This window comes from Artemia franciscana, chromosome 10 (genome assembly GCF_032884065.1).
Source record: "Artemia franciscana chromosome 10, ASM3288406v1, whole genome shotgun sequence".
NCBI classification, from domain to species: domain Eukaryota; kingdom Metazoa; phylum Arthropoda; class Branchiopoda; order Anostraca; family Artemiidae; genus Artemia; species Artemia franciscana.
In genome coordinates, this window is record NC_088872.1 from 4,200,433 (window position 1) to 4,225,748 (window position 25,316).

General features: G+C 34.8%; 2 protein-coding genes across 2 annotated transcripts in view; both read left to right on the plus strand.

The window, feature by feature from the left end:
• LOC136031680 (probable G-protein coupled receptor CG31760) overlaps positions 1–25,316 on the plus strand; it is a 342,470-nt gene that overhangs the window by 17,103 nt on the left and 300,051 nt on the right. Inside the window, exon 2 of the mRNA XM_065711357.1 lies at positions 18,067–18,211. Coding sequence (XP_065567429.1) covers positions 18,104–18,211 — 108 coding nt within the window. The 5' untranslated portion in view covers positions 18,067–18,103. The remainder of the gene's footprint in view (positions 1–18,066; positions 18,212–25,316) is intronic.
• Positions 12,868–13,371, plus strand: LOC136032357 (eukaryotic translation initiation factor 4E-1-like). Its single transcript, XM_065712679.1, has one exon. The coding sequence runs from the start codon at positions 12,868–12,870 to the stop codon at positions 13,369–13,371; it is 504 nt and encodes a 167-aa protein (XP_065568751.1).

Genomic DNA, 25,316 nt, shown 5'->3' on the forward strand with positions numbered 1-25,316 from the left:
ATCCCCTGAGCCTAGGGGCAAGGGCTGTAAGTTATCCCCCTGGGTAATTTAAGGTTTCTATGGAAGGGATGGTTGCATAAACTTTATACAAATCTCACTTGGTTGAAAATTGGAAGTTATAGTCCTCTTTTAAGGGTCAAAAGTCTTGAAGAACCACTAGCCCCCCCCCCCCGACTATCCATCTTATCACCAAGCGCATCTGCTAGAAATTGTAAGATAGCCACTTTGTTTAAAATAGCTAAAAAAACACATAACAATGCCTCTAGGGTTGGCACAACTCCCAAAGACCTGGGAAAAGGGTTTCATGTTATGCAGTTGGGACATATAAGGTTCATACGGAATGGCTGGTCGTATGAACTTAAGCTTGGCTTATTTAATTTGAAAACGAAAGTTACACAGCGGAACCTAACCAGCCACCCTCCCCTATACGCCCATTATTTCCCCCGACACATCCAATCAAAATTTCGAGATATCAATTTTGTTCAGCGTAGTCGAGGGGTCCGGACATTATGTCTTTGAGGATCAAAATCACCCCACAGCCCTCAAGACAACGGTTGTAAGCTATGCCCGGGGGCATACAGGGATTTTATAGAAAGTGTGGTCGTATATACTTTGGAGGGGTCTCATTAGAAAGGTATTCAGAAGTTTTAGTGCCTTTTAAGAGTAAAAGGGGCTGTTTCCTTCTCAACACTCCGCTCTTTACGCTGAAATTTGACCCTTTCTCTCAATTCTACTTTATTAAACAGTAAAAAACTTTAGCGTAAAGAGCGGGGCGTTGAGAAGAGAACAGCCCCTTTTGTACACGGAGTAATTTCTGTTCGTTTTAAGTTTTAATGTCGCTCCTTACTTTCAGTTAAAAAAACAAGTTTTGTTTTATTTAATTTCTAAACATTTTTGAATTAATGCATGTTTGATTTCGGCTTTCCACACATATATTATTAAAATGAAATTTGCATATTAATTCTTTTTTTGGCTAAATGGCTTTCTCTTAGTTTTAATTAGACGATTTTGATAAAAAGGGGTGGGGGAGGAGTCCTAGCTGCCCTCCAATTTTTTTGTTACGTGAAAAGGCAACTAGAACTTTGAATTTTTAACGAAAGTTTTTATTATTAAAAAATATACGTAACTTAAGAATTAACTTACGTAACGAACTTTTATATTCTTATATTTTTATTATGTATACGAGGGGGTTTATCCCCTCGCTAATACCTCACTCTTTACACTAAAGCTTAAGTTTTGTCCCAACTCTTTAAGAATGGCCCGTGAATCAGAAAGGCCGTAAAATAAATAGTTTAAATTACTAAAAATACTTTAGCGTGAAGAGCGAGGTATTTAGGAGGAGATGAACCCCTCATATGCGTAATAATCTCTGTTCGTTTTAAGTTTTAATGCTGCTCTTTAATTTCAGTTGAAAAAACTTTTTCATATTTGTTTTTTCATTGTTTTTTTTTACAATAATGCTAGAAAATCCTACGCCCCCTTAATTAAATTTCTCTTCCCCCGTGACATATTCCTCCAAGGAAAGATCCTCCCACATAGCCTCCTTCCCTCACCCCCAAACCTAAATAATCCCCGTGAAAAACGTCTGTACACTTCCCAATAACCATTACTGTATTTAAACACTGGTCAAAGTTTGTAACTTGCAGCCCCTCCCCGAGGACTTTGGGGGAGTAAGTCATCCCAAAGACACAGTTATTATGGTTTTCGACTATGCTGAACAAAATGCCTATTTCAAAATTTTGTTCCGCTGACTTTGGGGACCTCTCTCTTTATGCTAAAGTATTTTTAGAACCCCTAATATGCGTAATAGTCTCTGTTCGTTCTAAGTTTTAACGCTACTCCTTACTTTCAATTGAAAAAACTTTTTCATGTTTATTTTTTCATTGTTTTTTTTTTATAGTAATGCTAGAAAATCCTGTGCCATTTTCATTGAGTTTCTCTTCCTCCATGACTTATTCCTGCAAGGAAAGATCCTCCCATATAGCCCCCTCCCCTCATCCCCACCCCAAACCAAAAAAATCCCCCTGAAAACGTCTGTACACTTCCCAATAACCATTACTGTATGTAAACACTGGACAAAGTTTGTAACTTGGAGCCCCTCCCCCAGGGACTGTGGAGGAGTAAGTCATCCCCAAAGACATAGTTATTACGGTTTTTGAGCATATGGACCAAAATTTCTATCTCAAAATTTTGATCTTTTGACTTTGGGAAAAAATGAGTGTGGGAGGGGGCCTAGGTGCCCTCCATTTTTTTGGTCATTTAAAACGGGCACTAGAACGTTTCATGTCCGTTAGAATGAGCCCTCTTGTGACATTCTAGGACCACTCGGTCGATACGATGACCCCTTAAAAAAAAACAAATAAACACGCACCCGTGATCGGTCTTCTGGCAAAAAATGTGAAGTTCCACATTTTTGTAGATAGGAGCTTGAAACTTTTACAGTAGGGTTTTTTGATGCACTGAATGCGATGGTGTGATTTTCGTTAAGATTGTATGACTTTTAGGGGATGTTTTCCCTATTTTCCAAAATAAGGCAAATTTTCTCAGGCTCGTAACTTTTGATGACAAAGAACTACACTAGATGAAACTTATATATTTAAAATCAAAATAAAAATCCGATTCTTTTGATGTATCTTTTAGTATCAAAATTCCGTTTTTTAGAGTTTCGTTTACTATTGAGCCGGGTTCGTTGCCACGAACTGTTTGATAACATTTGAGAGAATATTGATGGCAAATTTGGACTAACAAGAGACACTTTGTGCATTTAGACTGTCAAAAGAGCGTATATTAAGGATTGAATTATGTATTAAGTTGGAATACCGAGTGTTGAAGGGAATGTTGAAAAAAAATTATATGTGCATATTGCTACTAATATAACTACTGCTACTAGAACTATTGCTACAACACGAGCGAAGGGAATTAAAGTGAAGTCATTGATATTCATTGATATTTTAAAGGAGGAAAGTTGATTGGAAATTAAAAGTTCTAGTGCCCCTTTTAAGAGTCAAAAATGATTGGAGGGCAATCAGCTCTCCAATCCTGTTTCCCAGAAATAGACTATGTAAATGTGAAACGAACATAAATTAATTAATAAAACTTTTTTAACAAAAAAGTTTTTCAAGGAAAAGTAAGGAACTCCATTAAACAAAAAGTGAGCATAAATAGAATGATATAATCTACCAAGCGTAAAACTACCACAAATCTACATCAATAAGTAAATGTTACATAAATTACAATAAGTAACCGAGTCAAGCGAAAAACAAACAAATATTAACATGATTAGGGGTTGCAACCCTTATACTTTCTCAAGGCCAGAAATTAAATTGCACTTTACTGAACAAATACTTTAATAACTTTTATAATTTTAATAAATCAAAAATTATTAAGATTGCAAAGAATATACATGAGCATATATATATTAAACTGTCAATGCACATTCAACTGTTTTTTTTATAAAGTGTAAATTAATCCTAAAAGTTTCATTAATCGTAAAAAGAGCAGAAAAAAGCCAAATAGCACTTCAAGCGCAAAAAAACCATAAATTCTGTCAATAAATAAGTGAAACCCAAAACAAACTGAAATTACAATAAATAACTAAGTCAAACTTAAAAAGAAAAGAAACTGCCACAAAAATGAGAAGAACCAATACTTTTCTATATCAAACAGTTCGTGGTAACGAACTGTAGTAAGGATTGACCCGGCTCAATAGTAAACGAAACTATAAAAAACTAAATTTTTATAACAATAGTTACATCAAAAGAATTGAACTTTAATGCTGATTTTAAATATATAAGATTTGTTAAGTTTAGTCTTACCCATCAAAAGTTACTAGCCTGAGAAAATTTGCCTCATTTCAGAAAATAGGGGAAAACACCCCTTAAAAGTCATACAACCTTAACGAAAATCACACCATCAGATTCAGCGTATCAGAGAACCTTATTGTAGAAGTTTCAAACTCCTATCTACAAAAATGTGGAATTTCGCATTTTTTGCCAGAAGACAAATCACGGATGCGTGTTTATTTATTTTTTTTTTTTTTACAAAAATTGCATTTTAATGCTGATTTTAAATATATAACTTTCATCAAAATTAGTCTTACCTATCAAGAGTTACGAGCCTGAGAAAATTTGCCTCATCTTAGAAAATAGGGGGGAACACCCCCTAAAAGTCATACAATATTAACGAAAATCACACCATAAGATTCAGCATATCAGAGAACCTTACTGTTGAAGTTACAAGCTCCTATCTACCAAAATATATACTTTGCATTTTTTGCCACAAGACAGATCACGGATGCGTGTTTATTTGTTTCTTTTTTGTTTTTCTGTTTTTGTTTTTTTTTCCCAAGGGTGATTTTATCGACCCAATGGTCCTAGAATGTCACGAGAGGGCTTATTCTAAAGAAAATTAAAAGCTCTAGTTCCCTCTTTAAGTGACAAAAAATGGATCTCTGACGCTCATTTTTTCCCCAAGTCACCGGATAAAAATTCTGAGATAGCCATTTTATTTACCATAGTAAAAAAACTAATAACTATGTCTTTAAGGACGACTTACTCCCCCAGAGTCCCCATGGGAGGGGCTGCCAGTTGCAACCTTTGACCAGTGTTTACATACTGTAATGGTTGTAAACACTGGTGTACAGACACTTTCAGGGGGATTTTTCAGTTGGAGGGGAGGGGTTGAGGGCAGGGGCTAAGGAGGGGAAAACTTTCCATGGAGGAATCTGTCATGGTGGAAAAAATTTCCATGAAGGGGTGCATAATTTTTTAGAATTTTATTGAAAAACAATGAAAAAATAAATATTAAGAAGTTTTTTCAACCAAAAGTAAGGAGCAGCATTAAAACAGAAATTATCACGCGTATGAGGGGTTCACCTCCTCATTAAGCCCTGCTCTTTACGCTGAAGTAATTTTATTAATTTCGACTTTTTATTCTACAACCTTTGTGATGTCAGGGGTAATTCTTAAGGAATCGGGACAAAATTTAAGCTTTAGCGTAAAGAGCGAGGTATTGACGAGGGGTTGAACCCCCTCATATACGTAATAAAACATACGAATATAGAAGTTTGTTACGTAAGTTAATTCATAAGTTACGTATGTTTTTGCAAGTAAAAACGTTCGTGAAAAATTTAAAGTTCTAGTTGCCTTTTTAATAAACCAAAAAATTGGAGGGTAACTAGGCCTACTCCCCCGCTCCTTTTTTCCCAAAATCGTCCGATCAAAATTATGAGAAAGCCATTTAGGCAAAAAAATTAATTGATATGCAAATTATGTTTTATTTATTCATGTGCGGAGAGCCAAAATCAAAACATGCATTAATTCAAAAAAGGTCAGAAATTAAATAAAAAAAGAAGTTTTTTTTTAACTGAAAGTAAGTAGCGACATCAAAACTTAAAACGAACAGAATTTACTCCTTATATGAAAGGGGCTGTTCCCTCCTTAACGCCCTGCTCTTTACGCTAAAGTTTTATAGTGTTTTAAAAAGTAGAGTTGAGGGATAGATTCAAATTTTAGCGTAAAGAGTGGGTCTTTGAGGAGGGAACAGCCCATTTCATATACGGATTAATTTCTCTTCGTCTTAAGTTTTAATTTCACTCCTTACTTTCAGTTGAAAAAATAATTTTTTTATTTAACAGATTAGAATATCATTGGTTATTTACTGAAAGCTAAATAAACCTTAAACTTTTTTTTGCTGTAACGTTAATATAAACTTGCTGGGACTTTCAGCAATGGATATAAATGTATATGAATTTTTTTTTCAGTAATGTTCGTTATTTTGGCAATTTCCTTTTTTTTCTTTTGTTGAGCTTATGACAAAAATCACACGGCTTTAAATATAAATTGTTTTTTGGGACATTCCTTAAAAAACATCTGTTTTAGGAAGGAAGAGTACGAAGTGTCTCTTTCTTTTAATTCATTCTTATTAAGCATAATAAAACAAATTGGCTAAATACAATATTCCTTTCAAGCCACTTATTTACTTACAGTCTACTAAAAACCCCGCTCTAGGCTAATGAGGAAGCGGAAAGGCAGGAATTGTATTTCACTTTTAAATCTTATTCAAAAGCTTCAAATTATTTTATTCTATTTATTTGTTATCGCGGAGCACAGGATCTTTGGTGCAAAAATTGGAGCTACCAAATGAATGATAAATTAATTTAGGCAAACTGGCATGCCTATACAAACCACAGAAAATAAACATTAGCTTGCACTACCAAAATTTTGCAATAAATTTTTGAAATGTTGAGCAGTTTAGTACTTTTTTGCTGTGCAAGTTTCTTGTCATTAAAATTATCTATTTTTATTTTAAGATTTGCTATTAAAATTATTTTGCTATTTTAACAGTCTCAAATTTTGTTACTGTCTTCTTTCTTTCAAAGGGTACTTGGAGACATTTTATTTGCAGTGCAAGTTTCTTGCCATTGAAATTCGCCATTTTTATTTTCAAATTTGCTAAATTGGCTTGCTATTTTAACAGTCTAAAATTTTGTTGCTATTTTCTTTCTTTCAAAGGGTAATTGGAGACATTTTGGACCTGTATTTATTTGGAGACTTTGGGAAACGATAGTTTTCCAAACAAATTTCAAGTTTTATCCTGGTGTTTCCTTAAAAGTTCCCTCTATATTTCTGCAGTACCAGTGGCAGTAAGAAATACTGTGGTATAGTATTATCTGTCATCCACAATGTGTTATGTGTACGTATTTACGTGCACTGGAATTACTAGGATTAAATTTTGGGGAATAAGAAATTATGGGGAAAAGGAAATTTGATACTGTTTCTTAAACTGAAACTTATTATTAAGCTGATTCTATTTTTTAAAACAGAGCCGTCCAGGCTGATTGGATTGGTGCGCTGGATTCAGGATCCTTTTTCTAAGAGGGCGATGGTTCGAATCCTAGTTTACCCGATTATTTAGTTTGAGACAGGGGTCAGTAGCATGAGTCTGTAAGCTAGGCCAGAGTCGATCCAGCTCTAAGTAGGTACCTGGAGAAATCTGGGAAAGGTAAACAGAAAGGGTGTGCGAAAGCACAGGATGGTTGGCCCCTAGCCCCCCATTGCAGTTCCTGGATGAAGGGCCAAGAAACGGAGATCAGCACCGCCGGTAGGGACTGTGAAGTCTAGTTCTGTATTCTTTACCTCTACCTTTACCTTCTCTTAAATTTCAAGTATCATATAATAGCACATGGAACTATTTGAGTTTTGAGACCATGCACATTTTTGCTGTTTTCATAGCTTCGTCACTATTGTTTATTTTTTTTTATAGATTTATGCATACATGTATTACACTTTAATATACAAACACTACATTTGGTGAGGAAAGCGTAATTCCCCCTCTAAATTCATTCCTTTTTCGAGGGACTCTGTATCTCCATCCCGTTTCGCTAAGTCGTCGGAAAATGTTTTAAAATTATTCTTCGAGATACCTCAGAAAGATGTGATCGTGGTACAGCAGTTTGTTTCTCCTAATATTTTGATGTTTATATTTATTTATTTTATTCAATAGGAGAAAGCCATAGGCTTGTCAATTACGGAATAGCGTGAAAAAAAAAAAACTGTATGTTTCTGCCATAAATATATCCAAGGATTTCCCCTTGGACTTTAACTCGCAAGCTATATCGGTTTTTCTTAAGTGAGGGGCAAGCCCATTTCTCTATGCCTCTCTGGGGCAGTAGTATCAATACACACTCATTTATTTTGACTTGGTCTTTTAGTCAAAAGTCATATCAGTTTTTCTTAAATGAGGGGCAAACCCATTTCTCTATACCTCTCAAGGGCAGCTGTATCAATACGCATCCAAAGATTTTGACTTGGTTTTTTAATCGCAAGCTATATTGGTTTTTCTTAAGTGATGGGCAAGCACATTTATCTATGCCTCTCTAGGGCAGCAGTATCAATACGTATCCCAGGATTTTGAATTGGTCTTTTAGTCATAAGCTATATTGGTTTTTCTTAAGTGAGGGGCAAGCCCATTTCTCTATGCCTCTCTAGGGCAGCAGTATCAATACCTATCCAAGGATTTCGACTTGGTCTTTTACTCGTAAGCTAATTGGTTTTTCTAAAGTGAGAGCAAACCCATTGCTCTACACCTCTCTAGGGCAGCAGTATCTATACGCACTCAAGAATTTTGACTTGGTCTTTTACTCGAAAGCTATATTGGTTTTTCTTAAGTGGGAGGCAAACCCATTTCTCTATACCTCTCTAGGACAGCAGTATCAATAAACATCAATGGGGCAAACCCATTTCTCTGTACCTCTCTATGGCAGTAGTGTCAATACACATTCATTTATTTTGACTTGGTCTTTTACTCACAAGCTACATAAGTTTTTCTTAAATGAGGGGTAAACCCATTTCTCTATAGCTTTCTAGGGCAGCAGTATCAATACGTATCCAAAGATTTCTACTTGGTCTTTTACTTGCAAGCTATGCTGGTTTTTCTTAAGTGAGGGGCAAGCTCATTTGTCTATGCCTCTCTAGGGCAGTAATATCAATACGTATCAAAGGATTTTGACTTGGTCTTTTAGTCGTAAGCTATATCGGTTTTTCTAAAGTGAAAGCAAACCCGTTGCTCTACGCCTCTCTAGAACAGCAGTATCTATACGAACCCAAGAATTTTGCCTTGGTGTTTTACTCCCAATTGGTTTTTCTGGAATGAGGGATAAACCCATTTCTCTATACCTCTCTAGGGCAGTAGTACCAATATGCATCCAAGGATTTTGACTTGGTCTTTTACTCGCAATCTATATTGGTTTTTCTTAAGTGAGGCGCAAGCCCATTTCTCTATGCCTCTCAAGGAAGGTAGTATCAATACACCTTCATTTATTTTGACTTGGTCTCTTACTCACAAGCTATATCAGTTTTCTTAATCAAGGGGCATACCCATTTCTCTATACCTCTCTAGGGTAGCAGTATCTATACACACCCAAAAATTTTTACTTGGTATTTTACTCGCAATTGGATTTTCTGAAGTGAGGGGCCAACTCATTTCTCTATAACTCTCTAGGGCAGTAGTATCAATACACATTAAAGGGTTTTGACTTTGTTTTTTAATCGCAAGCTTGTCTGTTTTTTCAGAAGTGAGTAGCAAACCCACTTCTCTATGCTATCTAGGGCAGCATCCAAGGACACTCATCCAAGGATTTTGTCTTGGTCTTTTACTCGCAAGCTATATCAGTTTTTCTGAAGTGTGGCACAAATCCATTTCTCAGTATGTCTCTAGCACAACAGTATTAATACGCATCAATTCATGAGCAGGTGGAGGGAATCTGCTCTGTATATGTAACATGTCATCATTCCTTATTGAGGTGTTAAATGATACAAGTCATCTCTCAGTTACAGATAAGTGGATCTCATTGTTTTGCAACTTGCACTCACTGCAGACTGCTGTCAAAAACCTTGACTCTGGTTTACTTGATACTGATTGAACAACTACATCTTCATAGACTGAATTTGGCAACCTCTAGACTCACTTGTCCATGCTGCCATATTACTACTGCTACTTCTTCATCTCTCAATTTTCTCGGGCTTTTATGCCAACCATAATCATGGAACGTATAGCCTACTTTACACAGCGATTTTATATATCAGCCTCCTTATATTATTTTAAATGCTCCTCCAATAATAATCTGATAAGAGTTTCAAGTATATAAGTATTAGCTTTAGCCTTAGATTTAAAATGTAACGTCCAAAGTCAACCAAAAGAAGTTAAACTAAATATTTCATTTGTAGCTAATCCAACAATTCCTGCTTACAAACCTGTAGATGGTCAAAAAAACATACCTTTTGGTCAGCTTTAACCAGCAAAAACAAATCGATTATCAATAATTTTAATCAGTAAACCCAACAAATAAACAAATCGAAACTAAAAAGAAGTCAAGCTTCAACTTCTGACATTAGCTTTTCAGCAAATTCTTTGATACAATTTTTCCCTGATTACCTTTTTTAAGCTTTTTTTTCTAAATTATTCGACATGCAATTCACTTTCGTGACTACAGTAAACTCATTCTTACGAAAACTTTTCATCTTCTTCATGCACTTATGAGCACCTCCTACTCCTCTTTAGTGTTACTTCTTGAGCGTGATATTTCTTAAAGAGACATTAAGTAAACCATTGATGTCAAAGACAATCAAGAAAGAAGTACGTGGAGAGAATGCCTTGAATAAAACAATTCTTCGTTTTTGTCTTATTAACATATTAGAAATTACGAAGATTCAACGGTACGAGACACGATTATTTAAATGAATTTTCTTTGCTTTATATTGGAGAGAAAAACAAATCTACAAAGGATACTGAAGCAATTAATGGAAAAATAGCCAAGAAAAGTTATAATGAGGATAAATCAAATAAAATAAGCAACTAAACAGAAAAGATCGATGGAATAGTAGTTTCAGTCTTGTATGCTTCACAAAACAAAGACTTTCTAGAATAAACACATTGATGTCGTCAACAAATTTGGCTTTTTAATTGATGTTTGCTTCGAGGTTCAGAGATTATTTTGTCATTTTTTAGTTTTTTCCCTTTAAGACCTTGCATGCCACTTCAAGCCAAACACCTTTAGACAGTAAAACCACTTTACTGTGGTTTATGTCGTTTATGTGGGAAATACTTTGTGAGAAATTCTACATATTATAATGATTCTCGCTAGGGGAATAGATATATCTTAGACTAGTGAATAGAATGGTATAAGTGTTTTGTCCATTTGGTGCAAGTTACAGCTACAGGCGGGGGCGTAGCTCCAGTATTTTTATTGGGAGGAACAAGACGGGTCTCCATCTGGAGAGTGAAAGGGCGTAGACTATATAATAATTTTTTTCTACAAATTATTGGGGGGGCAACTGCCACCCCTCAAAACGACGCCACAGGCTACTGTCTTATCAAAAAGTCACTTTTCCACAGGAAAATACACCTTAATGAGCAGGCATGGAAATATATTATGTTTCAATGAAGCATTACCTTTCTTTTGTTTTTGAATTGTAATAAGTTTAAATAGATGGCATAAACTGTCAAAAGTCAAAGTTTATGTGGTTTAATGTCGTTTATGAATTCAATGATTCTGTGACTGCAAGTGGAAAAAACCAACGTTTGCCCCTTTTGCTAGATAAAAACTAATGAAAGGAAAACGTTTTGCTTGATACCAACGTAAACGTAATCACGTAAATATTCAATCAACGTGAATACAAGTAAATGTAAAGAACGATAAGCAGAAAATTGTAACTTCCTGAGGCACCTGGCCTTTAGGTCATTGAAATTGTAAAGGCATTCAGAAATTTAGCTCGTTTTACACTACCAACTATTATCAAATGAAGTGAAATCACCAGAAGAAAATTGTCATGTTCCAGCACCTGGTCCTAGGGCTCGTTTAAATTGCTTTGAAGGCTATCTTGATATGCTGAAGTCACATAATACGACGAATAAATTAGATGTCGACCAATATGGATTTTGGAATATGATACAGATACTGATATATCGAAATCGTACCGATACAATACCGATATAAATGGGCACTAGATGTTTTAATTTCCGTTCGATTTCCGTCACGATATTCTAGGATCACTGGGTCGATATGACCACCCCTGAAAAAAAAGAAAACAAATAAACACGCATCTGCGATCGTTCTTCTGGCAAAAAATACGAAATTCCACTATTTTTTCAGACAGGCGTTTGAAACCTCTACAGTTGAGTACCCAGAGAAGCTGAATCTGTTGGTGTGATTTTCTTTAAGATTCTATGAGTTTTAGGGGGTACTTCCTCCCTTTTCAAAAATCAGGCAAATTTTCTCAGGCTCGTAACTTGTTATGACTTGGATTAAACTTAATAAAGGTAATGTATTTGAAATCAGCGTCGAACTCCGATTCTTTTGATATATGTCCGCCTCAAGTCTTTCGTCAGTTGATTCTACAGTGAACATTTTTTTCCCTTTGTGAAACCAAAGCTCTATTTATCCTACTCTTGCTACCAAAGAGATTTGCAATGACATTAGAGTCTCTACTGTCTCTTTAGAAATGATAGATTTTGGTGCCTTTTGAAGATATTCAAACTTGTTTGTTTCAAATTATTCAAATTTTGTTCAAGGCTTAGTTTAAATTTGATAAAGCTCATACTTATCAATTCCTAAATCCTTCCCTGAAAAGGAAATACTATCGTCAACTTAAAACTACATCATCACCCTTTCTGAGGATATAAACATGGGTACTGGGTAGGGCATTGGCAGGAGAGTGGGGAAGGGAGGGTAAATTTTTTAATCAATGGAGACCTCTGCTGCCAAAGTGAACTTGGCATAGTTCCACCAGGCTTGGCAAGGGCCACACGGTGTAAATGGTTTGTTTAAGTGAGTCATCCCTCGATTTCCTGCTATTCTGATAGTTAATTTTAAAATTTCGTCTGCTGATGCCACGTGGCGTTGATTTTTTCTGTTAGACAAAAAATACTTAACTAATATAAACATTCAATAGATAATCAGTATACTTACTCAAGTAAATGCTTTTCAAATTTTGGCAGTTCGTGTTCTTATATGTTGTGATAATCAGATGTCAGAAAGATTTGTCAGGAAAGGATATTGTTATAAAAAACTCAATATTTCACTACTTTCAGGTATTTTTTCAAACTTGTAAGGCTCTTTTTATGTTTAATGAAATAATACAAAAAAACAGCTTATCCAATTGAAAGTAAGGAGCAAAATTAAAACTTAAAGCGAACAGAAATTATTACGTATAAAAAGATGGTTGCCCCCCTCCTCAACACCTTGCTCTTTACGCTAAAGATTTTTAGTAGTTTTAGAAAAGTGTCTTATTATTCTTATTGAACGAAAAAAGCTCCCTACTTTCAGTTAAAAAAAAAACTTTTTTTTTTATTTCTGATCGTTTTTAAATAATGCCGGGAAATCTGGCCCAACTTCCACGTAGAAAATGGACATGGTTTTTTCGCATAGCCACCGGCAAAGACCACAACTGGGCAGCCACTCTTAAGGAGATTGATTCATTTGACACAGAAAAAGACTTCTGGGATATGTTCCATTCCGCAATTAAGAAGCCTAGCGAACTTGGACTACTTCGCCTACCAATAAACTATTGTATCTTCAGAAGGAGTATATTGCCTAAATGGGAAGATCCAGCCAATGAAAACGGGGGCACGTTAAACGTTGAGATTAAGAAAACGGCGAATGCACAACAAGAGCCAGACCTCGAAAGCATTGACTTTCGACTCGAAAGCTATGGATTGACTCGAAAGCTATGGAGCACACTTATAGAGCATGTGATCAAGGAACAATTTGGTAAATATAGTGAAAAAATTAATGGTGTTGAATTCGTTTTAGATCCTACAAAATTACGATTTGGATTAGTGAGCGGGACAGTCAATGCATTAGCATTTTGGTAAGCGAAATAAAAAAAGTTACTGATACTATCTTTCAAACTACTTTCACTTTTGATACTACCTGATTGATACAATAACTCCATTATATGGCTATTGAGATGAAAAAGAGAAAGCCAAATATATAAAAATAATTTTGTATAAGAATTCTGGCAAAGTCCCCCGGTTTATAATTTCCCCTGACAAGTTCACTCTCTGGAAACTTACCTCCACATTGAAAATTCCCCCATGGAAAACTCTCAATCGGAAACAGTATCCCCCACCCGAAAATGTATGTATATACCCCAATAGCAAATACTATTGGGCAAATTTTATAACTTAGACCTTTCCCCTGGGGCTGCAGGGGGGTTCATGTTATACGCAAAGGCAGGGTTATTGGGCTTTTCAAGTATGATGAACAAAATGGTTGTCTGAAAATTTTGATCTGGTACTATTGGGGGGAAATGGGTGGGGGAGGGGGCCTAATTGCCCTCGTTTTATTCGGTCACTTAATAAGGGAACTAGAACTTATAATCTCCTTTCGAATGAGCCCTCTTCGATATTCTAGGACCAGTGAGTCGATTCTATCACCCCTAGAAAAAAACAGAAAAACAAAAACAAATAAACACGCATCCGTGATCTTTCTTTTGGCAAAAAGTACAAAATTCCACAATGTTGCACATAGGAGCTTGAAACCTATTCAGTAGGGTTCTCTGATGCGCTGAATCTAATAGTGTGATTTTCATTAAGATCACTTGACCTATAGGGGGTGTTTCCCCCTTTTCCTAAAATCAGGAAAATTTTCTCAGGCTCTTAACCTTTGACGCGTAAGACTAAACTTAGTCTTTGGTAAGACTAAACTAATGAAATTTAGATTTTTAAAATCAGCATAAAAATCGATTCTTTTATGTATCCATTGATATCAATATTCCGTTTTTAGAGTTTCGGTTACTATTGAGCCGGGTCGCTCCTTACTTACAGTTCGTTGTCAGGAACTCTTTGATATATTACATGAAAATTCACCTGAATATTTAATTAATGTGTTTGAGACCAGCATGATTATGAAAGAAGGAATACCGTTATTAATCAGAAAACTGGTTAGGAGGTTTACAAGAACTGCATTTTCGATTCGCCATGTTCTTCCTTTTATATACGAGTCTCTTCTTGTGATATTATTCAAGAATGTGATGAGCGGACTTTTTATGGTCGCTTAAGAGCCATTGTTTGGGCGTTTATGATTTATGATTTTTTTTTTTTTTTAGAGGGGAAAAGTATGGCACAGTATTGTTGAGTAGAACAAAGTCTTAAGTGGAGTTTTTTTGCTTGTTTTTTTCTTTCTTTTAACGGAGAATTTATTGCTAAGTATTTGAAACTATAGTTTGGAGAAGGCTGTACAACCCATAAGCCTCATTAGCGATTGTTTTTTCGTATTCAATGAGTCTCAGCGTCCTAACGTCGCATAGATTTATCCACGACTTCTCATTATTTTCTTTTAAATTCTGTAAATGAAAAAACAGTCTTGTCTATTAAATTATAACTGTTTAGCAGTATCGAACTATGTAGAAAATACCAGTTGATGAAATGTTAGTTCTGGCCTTTAGCCACCACATTGGTGACGTATTCTGTAAGTTGAGATAAAAAATAAGTAAGTAAGGACGACGGCACTAGACCCTTAAGGTCCAAACCGGCGGTGCTGATCTCCGTTTCATGGCCCTTCAGCCAGAAAGTGCGATGAGGGGAGTGCAGGAAGTGATATTAATGTTTAAATCTATCTCAATGCTTTTATTCACTACAGACATATTCTAGGAGGAAAGTTAGTCATATTTTGTGAAGCCATTTCTGGCTTAAAATAAGGTTTTCCAAATTCTTTGAATTTGCTTCACGGCGTGGTTAAACAAAAAAAAAAAAAAAAAAAATTAAATAATTTTACACTTAGTGTAAGCAGTGCCATTAAAAATATAATTTGAAAAATTGTTGGATATGACCTTTAGCTAGCACATTGACTAGGAAGTTGTATTCCCAAAAGAGTGTCCAAATCAGTTCCATAATTCCTTTTGACCTTAATATCCTTTCCAGCAGGGGAGTTATTGCTTCTAAAAAAAAACGCTTTTCTTTCTTTTCATTTTTACATTTACGTCATTACCATTTCATGGCGTAAGAGCGAGAGTATTAGGAAAGGCTTTTTAGCACCTCCCATAGGGGGTGTAAATCATTTTGAAAAGGGTTGTTCTGGCGTTCGACATTGACTACAGAATTACTATTGATTTGCTTTGCTAAATCTTGGCAACTCTCTAGTTCAGACATTACGATTGAAGCTAGCGAGGCGTAAAATCGTTAATAGATAGGAGTCCTCCGTCGGATACCTTTAATGGGATTGATTTTTTCGGAAGATCTATGAGGAAACATTTATGATTTGTTGATTTTCAAATGCATCCATTGCGTAACGGCTGCCCTTTCTGTAAAGCATAAGCATAATTTCCTAATAATTAAAATTCTTTGAAGAAAAAAGAATTTCTAGATATAAAAAGTTATTGTTTAGACTTCCTAGAAAAATGAACAAATCGTAAGTAACATAATTGTTGCTTTAAACTTTAAACATCATATTTTCAAAAAAAAATAAACTAAATAAATAAGAAGTGGGTAAAACTTTTATTCATGATGGTGAAAAATACAACAACAAAAAATCCCCAAACATTTCGTAATAATAATTAGCTTTTAGGAAACGAAAGTTGGACTAAGAAGTTAAAGCATACAATGAAGTAAAGAGCCATATGCCTGCAACATGCCATATGTATTGATTTTCTCACTTATGTTTTTGTGTGGCCGCTTCAGTGGAGGCTTGATTAAGTGAAAAATGAAAGTTCCTGCGCCTTTTTGAGAGACGAAAAAAATTGAAGACTATCCAGTTTTGAGACGTTAATTTTCTTCAAAATAGTAAAAAGATCGAATAGTTTTGCCTCTTGGGATGGAAAAAATTTACCTATTGTCTCTTAAGTGTTTTTTTTTTTGGTTTAACAAACCAAATTATTTTTGTCCCTGATCAGTCTGAGACTTGAAGCTCTAATTTCTTAGTTGAAGAATAACCTAATGAAAAAAACTGGCTTAGAGTACTGCCTCTCCAAGCCAAGAAATGGGTTAAAAAAAAAGTCCAAGAAAGTTTTTTCTCCAATCTGCTTTAAACTGTTATTCCGAAGTCCAAGGACTAAGGTGGCCTGTAATGCAGAAAATAATGTTTTCTTTAAAATTAGAGCCTAAAAATGGCCAAAAAAGGCCGAATTAGGGACCCAAAAACATGATGGCAGAATCTTGAGTGGGGCTCACTGGATTAAAAATTTGAGATGTTGGTGGTTTTTTTAAAGGTTGGAAGTAATTGGACGCCAACCAGTATCATAGCCCCCTTTCTATGAGGATTTTGGGATTGTGATTTTGCACAGATGTGTCGAAAGGTCTAAAAGTATGCGTCTGGGGTCGACACCCCTCCAACAGCCCCAGGGAGCAACGGTTCTTAATTATGTAGAAAATCCTTTGTTTACAGGTGGATTTTCGCAGAAATTTGGCCATCTTTGTCCTCGGTTGTAGGATAAACTAGGAGCTCTCGGGGGTCTTCCGCAAGGCAAAATACTCAGAAAGTTTTCAATATGTATACCCTGAAAAAACGAACCATACCTGAGTAAATCAAAAAACCCTATGTGTACCCGGGTTTTCAAATTATCTACATTATTTTTGCAATAACTTAATGGATAAAGTAAAACATTTTAAACAGTGCTTAAGGAGGAAGGGGTCAGTTTGATCTTGAATTTTGACTAAGTGGGGAACGGGAGGTAGACCAAAAGACCCTATGTGTGTGTTTCCCAAATACCACCAGGCTATTGAAATAACATACCTGCAGAACCGGGGGACCGGCTTTGAGGATAAGGTTGAACACTTTATCTACTATCGAGGAAAGGAAGAGGAAGGGCGTGTCAAGGAGACTTCTAGTTTTATGTTGGGGGAGAAGGAAAGGGCTAACTAAATTTTGTATCTTGCGAGTCTAAACGTTTTCTACTATAAGCTCCTATGGGCCTTATAATCTACACACAGCTACGTAGCGAGGTAAATCAAAAGGTGCTACATGTTGTCAGGCTTTCAAAATGCCTTATCCGCAATATCTCAGGAACGGCTTGACATATAAAGTTGAAACTTTCAGAGAGAGTTGAAGAGGAGGGTAAGTGGCAAGTTATTACTTGGAATGGAGGATAAAACTAAACACACAGACACTATATGCATTGACGTTATTAAAAGCCATATATACATTGTCTATGGAAGGATTTTGGGGATGTGGTTGAAACTTTTAGGTGGTGAGGAAGATTGAAGGAAAAAAGAAAATTTTTACAATAAAATTATAGAATAGTAGTTTTTCTTTTTATCATTGTTTTAATTGCTTTATCTAGTTAAAAAATACCAAAATGTGAGATTGTTTGTCTAGTACAAAGATTTTTTTTCAATCTATTCCTACAAAAGAAAGCTATTATAAAAAGCATGTCATCTGACGCTTCATAAAGGTTATAAATCTATACAACTATAATTAAGAAAGCATTCTCATCTATGAAAGATGTGGACTCTTACTATAAAGAACTATTAGCTTGAAAAGAGCTATAGAAAATTGTCTTTCAATATAAGGTCTTAAATTTCTTTTACCCTTCCTATTAATATGATTTAAAAACTTCCTGTTTTCTTTTGCAGGATAGGATAAACCTTGACTTCCTACTACGTGGAGAATATGCTGAAAGAAACAGTGGAGGGACTCCCTTGCAGAAAGTGGCTATTAATTTTCATGTTGTGGATGCTTTCTCAGCAGGTTATTTCAGAGATGGATGAAAACTATCAGGTAAATTAAGCAATTATCAATAGAGATAATCTTCGTTAAAAACGACCAATAAAAGTGAAAAGTCTTTATGTGTTTTTCGTTTAATTACATTTTTATAATTAGCAATAAGGCAGTACCGGGAGAAGGTTTTTTCTTAAACAACTCATGGCTTTTCCCCTTTAATTAAATATGAACGTGAATTCATATTTAAAAAAGAATTCACGAAAAGTAAAAAAAAGAATTTAGAGTCATTTTATTTTCTTTTTAATAAGACAAATATACATGTGCTTCTGCCAAGAAGTAACTAAGGAAGGATAGAAAAGGAATTCAGTAAATAACTAATTATAATAATCTAATATACTTAACGGATATCGGAATCAGTTTTTCGTTTCCAATTAAAGTTTTGTATAGCCAAGGTTTTGCGTAGTAGTAACAAGAAAAACTGTATCAGAGGTATCGAGGAGGTGCTCCAAGTCCCTTATATCACCATTCATTAGCAAAGTCCCTGCTAAGAGAATCTATGACGGGGAATTCCCAAGTCAATTGATTCTCAACATAATTTTCAAACTTTCTCATTATTTAGAAGTTTCAAGCAAAAACTTTAAGGAAAGAGTCCAATTTCTTGAAAAAGAATGAAAAATTGACGTATATATATATATATATATATATATATATATATATATATATATATATATATATATATATATATATATATATATATATATATATATATATATATCATGAAAAGAGAAATCACCAATGCAACAGCACAAACACAAACACAAAAAAAAAAAAAAAAAGAGAGACAGAAGGAGAAAAGGAAGACTGTTTTCCTAAATTAGTGATTAATATAGACCAGCACTTGAATGAGGCCTTAACCTTACTCATCCATACAATCACATAGGTCAAACAGCATAGCCATACACAATCAACCATAAAGAATAATCCATGGACAGGCAGTCATGTCGTCAATAAGTATAAGTCGTCATTTACCAAACAATAGAAAAAATAATAAAGACAAATAATTCAGAGGCAACAACCCAACACAAGGGCTCATCAGGAGAATACACTGGCCTATATAGGGTTTTGCCACTATATATATATATATATATATATATATATATATATATATATATATATATATATATATATATATATATAAAATTATATATTTTATACATATATATAGAAATCCTATAAACGCTTTTCAACTCGGTCAATTTTTTTGGAATTTGAAAATGTCTCCGCCCTCTTTAACGATTCCATAAGAATGTTCTTTGTCTTTTGGTAAATTAACGAACAATAAATGCAGAGTGAGAAAACTTTAAATAAAACTACATGGTAGGCTGACAAGAAGATATTAAAAATAATTAGCTAAAAAAGCAAATTTCTTTGCTAAATATATTTTAAAATATGTGCTTTACCGTAAACAAAATTTGTCATAGTCTATTAAAAAATAATGTTGTAATTTTACATTAAAATAATAGTATTCCTAGTATTCCTATAATACTATTCCTTTGTACTTCTAATGTTGAAAATATACATATCAGTTTGGAAATTAGGCGAGCCAAAATAATTGCTATGCCAAGACAGTATCTCGGTGGGGTTAGGGGGTTTGATCCTCCCCTAAAAATGCTTTTCCGACACTTGAAAACGTTTGAAAAATGCATATAAACTAATCATGTACGTGCTTTTAAGTTTTGTATGCCCACCCCCTGAAAAGTAATCTAAAAAAAATTCTAGGTAGGCCTACAGTCATGGTTATGGCATTCATTTGTTGTAAGCTTTGTATTAAACATACTTTAGGACATGAAGCAGATTACTCCGTTTTTCAAATGCGAATAATTCGTATAAATTATTCAAATGTTTTTCAAAAACAAATTATTCAAATACAAATTAACTAACGTAAGAATTAGTTTCCAAAAATGTTTCACTTACTTCTGACACTGACTGAATTTAAAAATTAAAAATACTGTTTTGCCACTTTTTTAAATTAAGTGTGATTTAGGTAAATTGCACTTTTTTGACAAATAATCTTTTATCAAACAGTTTGTGGTAACAAACTGTAAGTAAGGAGTGACGCGGCTGAATATTAACCGAAACTTTAAAAAACGGAATTTTGAAACCAATAGATACGTTAAAAGAATTGAATTTTTATAGTAATTTTAAATATATAAGCTTCATCAAGTTTAGTTCTACTCATCAAAAGTCACAAGCCTGGAAAAATTTGCCCTATTTTCATAAAAAGGAGAAAACACCCCCCCCCCCCTAAAAGTCATTTAATCTTAATGAAATCACACCGTCAGATTCAGCGTATGAGAGAACACCGCTGTAGAGGTTTTAAGCCCCTATCTGTAAAAATGCGGAATTTTGTATTTTTGCCAGAAGAAAGATCACGGATGCGTGTTTATTTTTTTTTTCCAGGGGTGACCGTATCGGCCCAGTAGTCCCAGAGTGTTGCGAGATGGCTCATTTGAACGGAAAAGAAAAGTTCATTATTAAGGCGATTCTTGACCTAGCTCAATATAGTTCATTATTGACGCAATTTTTGAGGAAATCACTAAGTTTTCTTTGACTAGTGATAGAATAGATAGATAGATAAATATTTATTGCAATAAAAGCTGCTTTGGGGGCATAAAAAAAAAAAAAAAATAATACAAATGTGATACTAACTCACATAACAGGGTATGTAATAACAACTATGAAAAAGCATAACCATTGCAAAAAGAAAACAAAAACAAAAAGCACAGAATCCCATGAAACTCACACAATTACACAAAATGTCACACACATGATCAATATACTTTAATGTTTTAAAGCTACATGGATCATGAATGAATGAATGAACTTTATTACCCGTAAAAGTATAAAAACACAAAGTACGGAGTATTATAAATAGACAAAACCAAAAACGATAAACAGCGAGAAAAAAAAATTAAAACTAACAAAAGACAACATGGACAAATTAACCAGTATCAATATGGAAAAAAGGCTGCAGGGGGCCGTAAACATGAATAAAGTTGATAGTCTATTTACATAAATCACCACTGGAAGACCGAATCCGAGTAGGCACATCTATTAAACCAAATCGAACAATTTTTTTCTGTTTCGGTGCCATTTAGGAAGCCGGAGGAGGAACTTGCAATATCTGAAATAAGCCGCACGTTGAGTATGGCAATCTTTCTTACGATACAGATGAGCCATACCTGATAAAAACAAAAGCACAGGGGCGCAATAAGCGTTATAAATCATGCACAAACCGTTGCGGTTGTAACGGCTTTTGTTTGGGGATATTTTTCCGTAAGCGAAGCGTAGGTTCTTCACGGCTCAATTCACTCTGGATGAAGAGGTAGTGGAAAGTGTTGGGCCGGAACATAGTAAAGTTGGAAAGCAATCCACGGCGAGTCCGGGCAACAAGAAAAACGTCGCCTGCATATGCAACAGAAGACAAACCAATATCACCGTAAAAAACAGAACTTTTAAGGGGACGCAGGCACGATGCAAGCACACATTTAAATATACTAGGAGACAACACGGCACCTTGTCGAACTCCCTTATTAATTTTTACCGGGTCAGATATTTGGCCATTCCAGGTAACTTGAATTTTAGACTTGAATGCCAAGAAGACAATAAATATAGTACAGAAGGATTAACACCTGAAAACGCAAGGGAAAATAGAGCCTGAGAGTGCACAATATTGTCGAAAGCCCCAGAAATGTCAACAGTAAGACAATATAAAGACATTTTAGTTTTAACGGCATCTTTCATGAGTCGGCTTAATGCATGATGTGCATGGGAGTAACCAAAACTTTTCCAAAAACCAAACTGAAAAGGAGTAAAATCACAATTCGACTCAATTTCTGGTAGTAATAAATGTTTAGGCAACTTACTTAAAAACACGATACTGTAATGGGACGATAATTTACACATGACACGGGGTTCTTGCCTCGCTTTTGAATAGACGTTACACGACCACAAAGGAAACTATCAGGAACAAGCGACTGTGCTAAACAAGACTGGAAAAATATTTGTAGAAGGTTAAGTAGAGCAGGACAATCAAAAGCAAAAATCGGTAAGAAAGGCCGTCACCATCAAGGCTATTTGGACGCTTAATTACATGGATCATGGCTACAAAAAGCAAAACACTTCGAGCACACTATATAAAATGACTTTCAATATTAATTTCTTATCCCGCCTATCTTCCACCCTCCAAAATCTTTCTCTGTGCTGCATGGCTACGTGCGCACACCTCCCCACATTTTTAATATCCATTTTACACTTACTTTTTAAAGTTCTAACCATCCAATCTTTCCCATTTACCCAATCCCAAAAGTTTCTACCTCAAATCCTTTATCTCCTTACAATAGAACATAAAGTGCTCTAAGTCTTCATTTTCTCCGCAGATTGGGCAAAAATACGGGCCCCTCTGTGTCCTGAACCTCCCAAATGCTTCCTTCTTTCACCGAAAGGAATAAAATTACCCCTTATTGAAATGACCCACCTTATATCCTCCCCCTGAAGTCCCACTTTAAAATATAGTGTCTCACCATGGATGTTCAAATTAATGTTTGTGATTTGCCAAGGACCGAAGAACAGGCAATTATATTTTTCCAGGATTAGGGGCTGTTGCCCAAAACAAAACACTGCATCAATAGACACACCATGACTTTGTACTCTTACGAGAAGCAACATTTTTGGAAATGTAACACTGCGTTCTAAGTGCATATTTCCAAGTTGTAGTTTTCAAAATTACATTAATAAAATATTCTATTTCCATCATATTTTTTTTCTAAACTTCACTTTCAGCATTAAACCGAACTTCACTTCTCGAGTGCGTTTTATATAATAGACAAGTACCCGCAAAGCTTGCAATAATGAAATGACCAAGTATTTTATTTATTCTAAAAACCACAGTAAAATAAGCGCACATAAAGTTAGAAGTAAACTTTTACGTGCTTTTCAAACAGTTCGTGATAACGAACCGTAGTAAGGAGTGACCCGGCTCAATAGTAACCGAAACTCTAAAAAACAGAATTTTTATACCAATAGTAATATCAAAAGAATCATATTTTAATGCTGATTTTAAATATATAAGTTTCATCAAGTTTAGTCGTACCCATCAAAACTTACGAGCCTGATGAAATTTGCCTTATTTTAGAAAATAGGGGGAAACACCTCCTAAAAGTCATGGAATCTTAATGAAAATCAAACCATCAGATTCAACGTGTTAGAAAACCCTACTGTTAAAGTTTCAAACTCCTATCTCCGAAAATGTGGAATTTTGTATTTTTTGCCAGAAGCCAGATCATGGATGCGTGTTTATTATTTTTTTTTCCCAGGGGTGATCATATTGACCCAGTGATCCTAGAATGTCGTGGAGGGCTTAAATTAATGTTAAATTAAGTTTTGCTGTGACAACTTAAAAAGCAGTGTACTGACAACATAAATTTTTATTTTGTAAAGCAAAAAAATGTACGGCCCTGATAGGTAATATTCTGATAAAATTGTGGATTTGAGAGGAATCGACTCAACCAGTAATTCCTCTTCACGTAAACATCTCAAAAATTCAATTACATCTCGAATTTGGTTTAATGTTCACCCACTTTCCATCACCATACTTATCTCTCTGAATTCTATTTGTTCCGCCATGCACAGCGCTTCTCACCAGGTGGACACGATTTTTGAAATTGATTAAATAAATAAAAAACAAGTTTTTTTTAACTGCAAATAAAGAGCGACATTAAAACTTAAAACGAACAGAAATTACTCCGTATATGAAAGGGATTGTCCCCTCCGCAACGCCTCGCTCTTTAAGCTAAAGTCTGACTCTGTCACAACTCTATTTTCTAAAACAATAAAAAAAGAAATCGGATCCCTCTGAAGCACCTTATCAAATAGTTTTAGTTTAAAGGCCCAACATATTTTTGAGGTCTTATGCATCCGCACATTCTCCTTGTATTTCTTTATCAGTTTTACAATTGGTTATTGATGCCATGAACATTTGTAAGTCATTTCCAGTTTTTCAGCTTAAGAACAAAAATGTTGTGTTGTGATTCAAGATTTGGATAAAGTTAGAATATTCAGTTAAAGTTCTTGATAAATAGTAGTCTCGTAGTAGAAATTTCGAATGATCATTTGCTACGGAATCTCAGGCGGATGTGGAGGAGACTGGAGGGGATATATATATATATATATATATATATATATATATATATATATATATATATATATATATATATATATATATATATATATATATATATATATATATATATATATAAACATTGTAGTTTAAAGAGCGAGGTATTGACGAGGGAATAAACCCCCTCATATATATAATATAAACACACAAATATAGAAGTTCGTCACGTAAGTTAATTCGTAAGCTACGTATGTAATTTACTAAAAAAATGTTCGTACAAAAAATAAGAAAATCTTTTTCATTTTTAAGTAACCAAAAAGTGGAGGGTGTATGTGTGTGTGTGTGTGTGTGTGTGTATGTGTGTGTGTGTGTGTGTGTGTGTGTGTGTGTGTGTGTGTGTGTGTGTGTGTGTGTGTGTGTGTGTGTGTGTGTGTGTGTGTGTGTGTGTGTGTGTGTGTGTGTGTGTGTGTGTGTGTGTGTGTGTGTGTGTGTGTGTGTGTGTGTGTGTGTCTGTGTGTGTGTGTGTGTGTGTGTGTGTGTGTGTGTGTGTGTGTGTGTGTGTGTTTGTGTGTGTGTGTGTATGTATGTGTGTGTGTCTGTGTGTGTGTGTGTGTGGGTGCGTGTGTGTAAAATTTTCACACACTCAGCAGCATTATTTTTATAAGTCATCATCTAAATGCTCTTTCCTACATTGTAATGATTTTCTCCTAATGTGATATATAAAAAGTTTAATCTAGGTTGAATTTTGGCTTTATATCCCATAGAGGAAGTAAGAGAAAGAAGCAATGAATCTCTGATTTGGACAAAAATTGGTAAATGATGGAGAAGAAACGCTATTTTCTTTTGTCTCCTTGCTCACTGAAACGTGAGGAATCACGTTTTTACATACGTAAGGAATCTCCTTGGTGCATGAATCACGTCTTGTTTTACAAACAGATAAGTTTGAGTAGAATACCGGTGGTTAGTGTTTCTTTAATCATCACT

Excerpts from the sequence above, each read along its gene's own strand:
- LOC136032357 (XM_065712679.1), top strand. The coding sequence starts at position 12,868 with ATGCCGGGAAATCTGGCCCAACTTCCACGTAGAAAATGGACATGGTTT.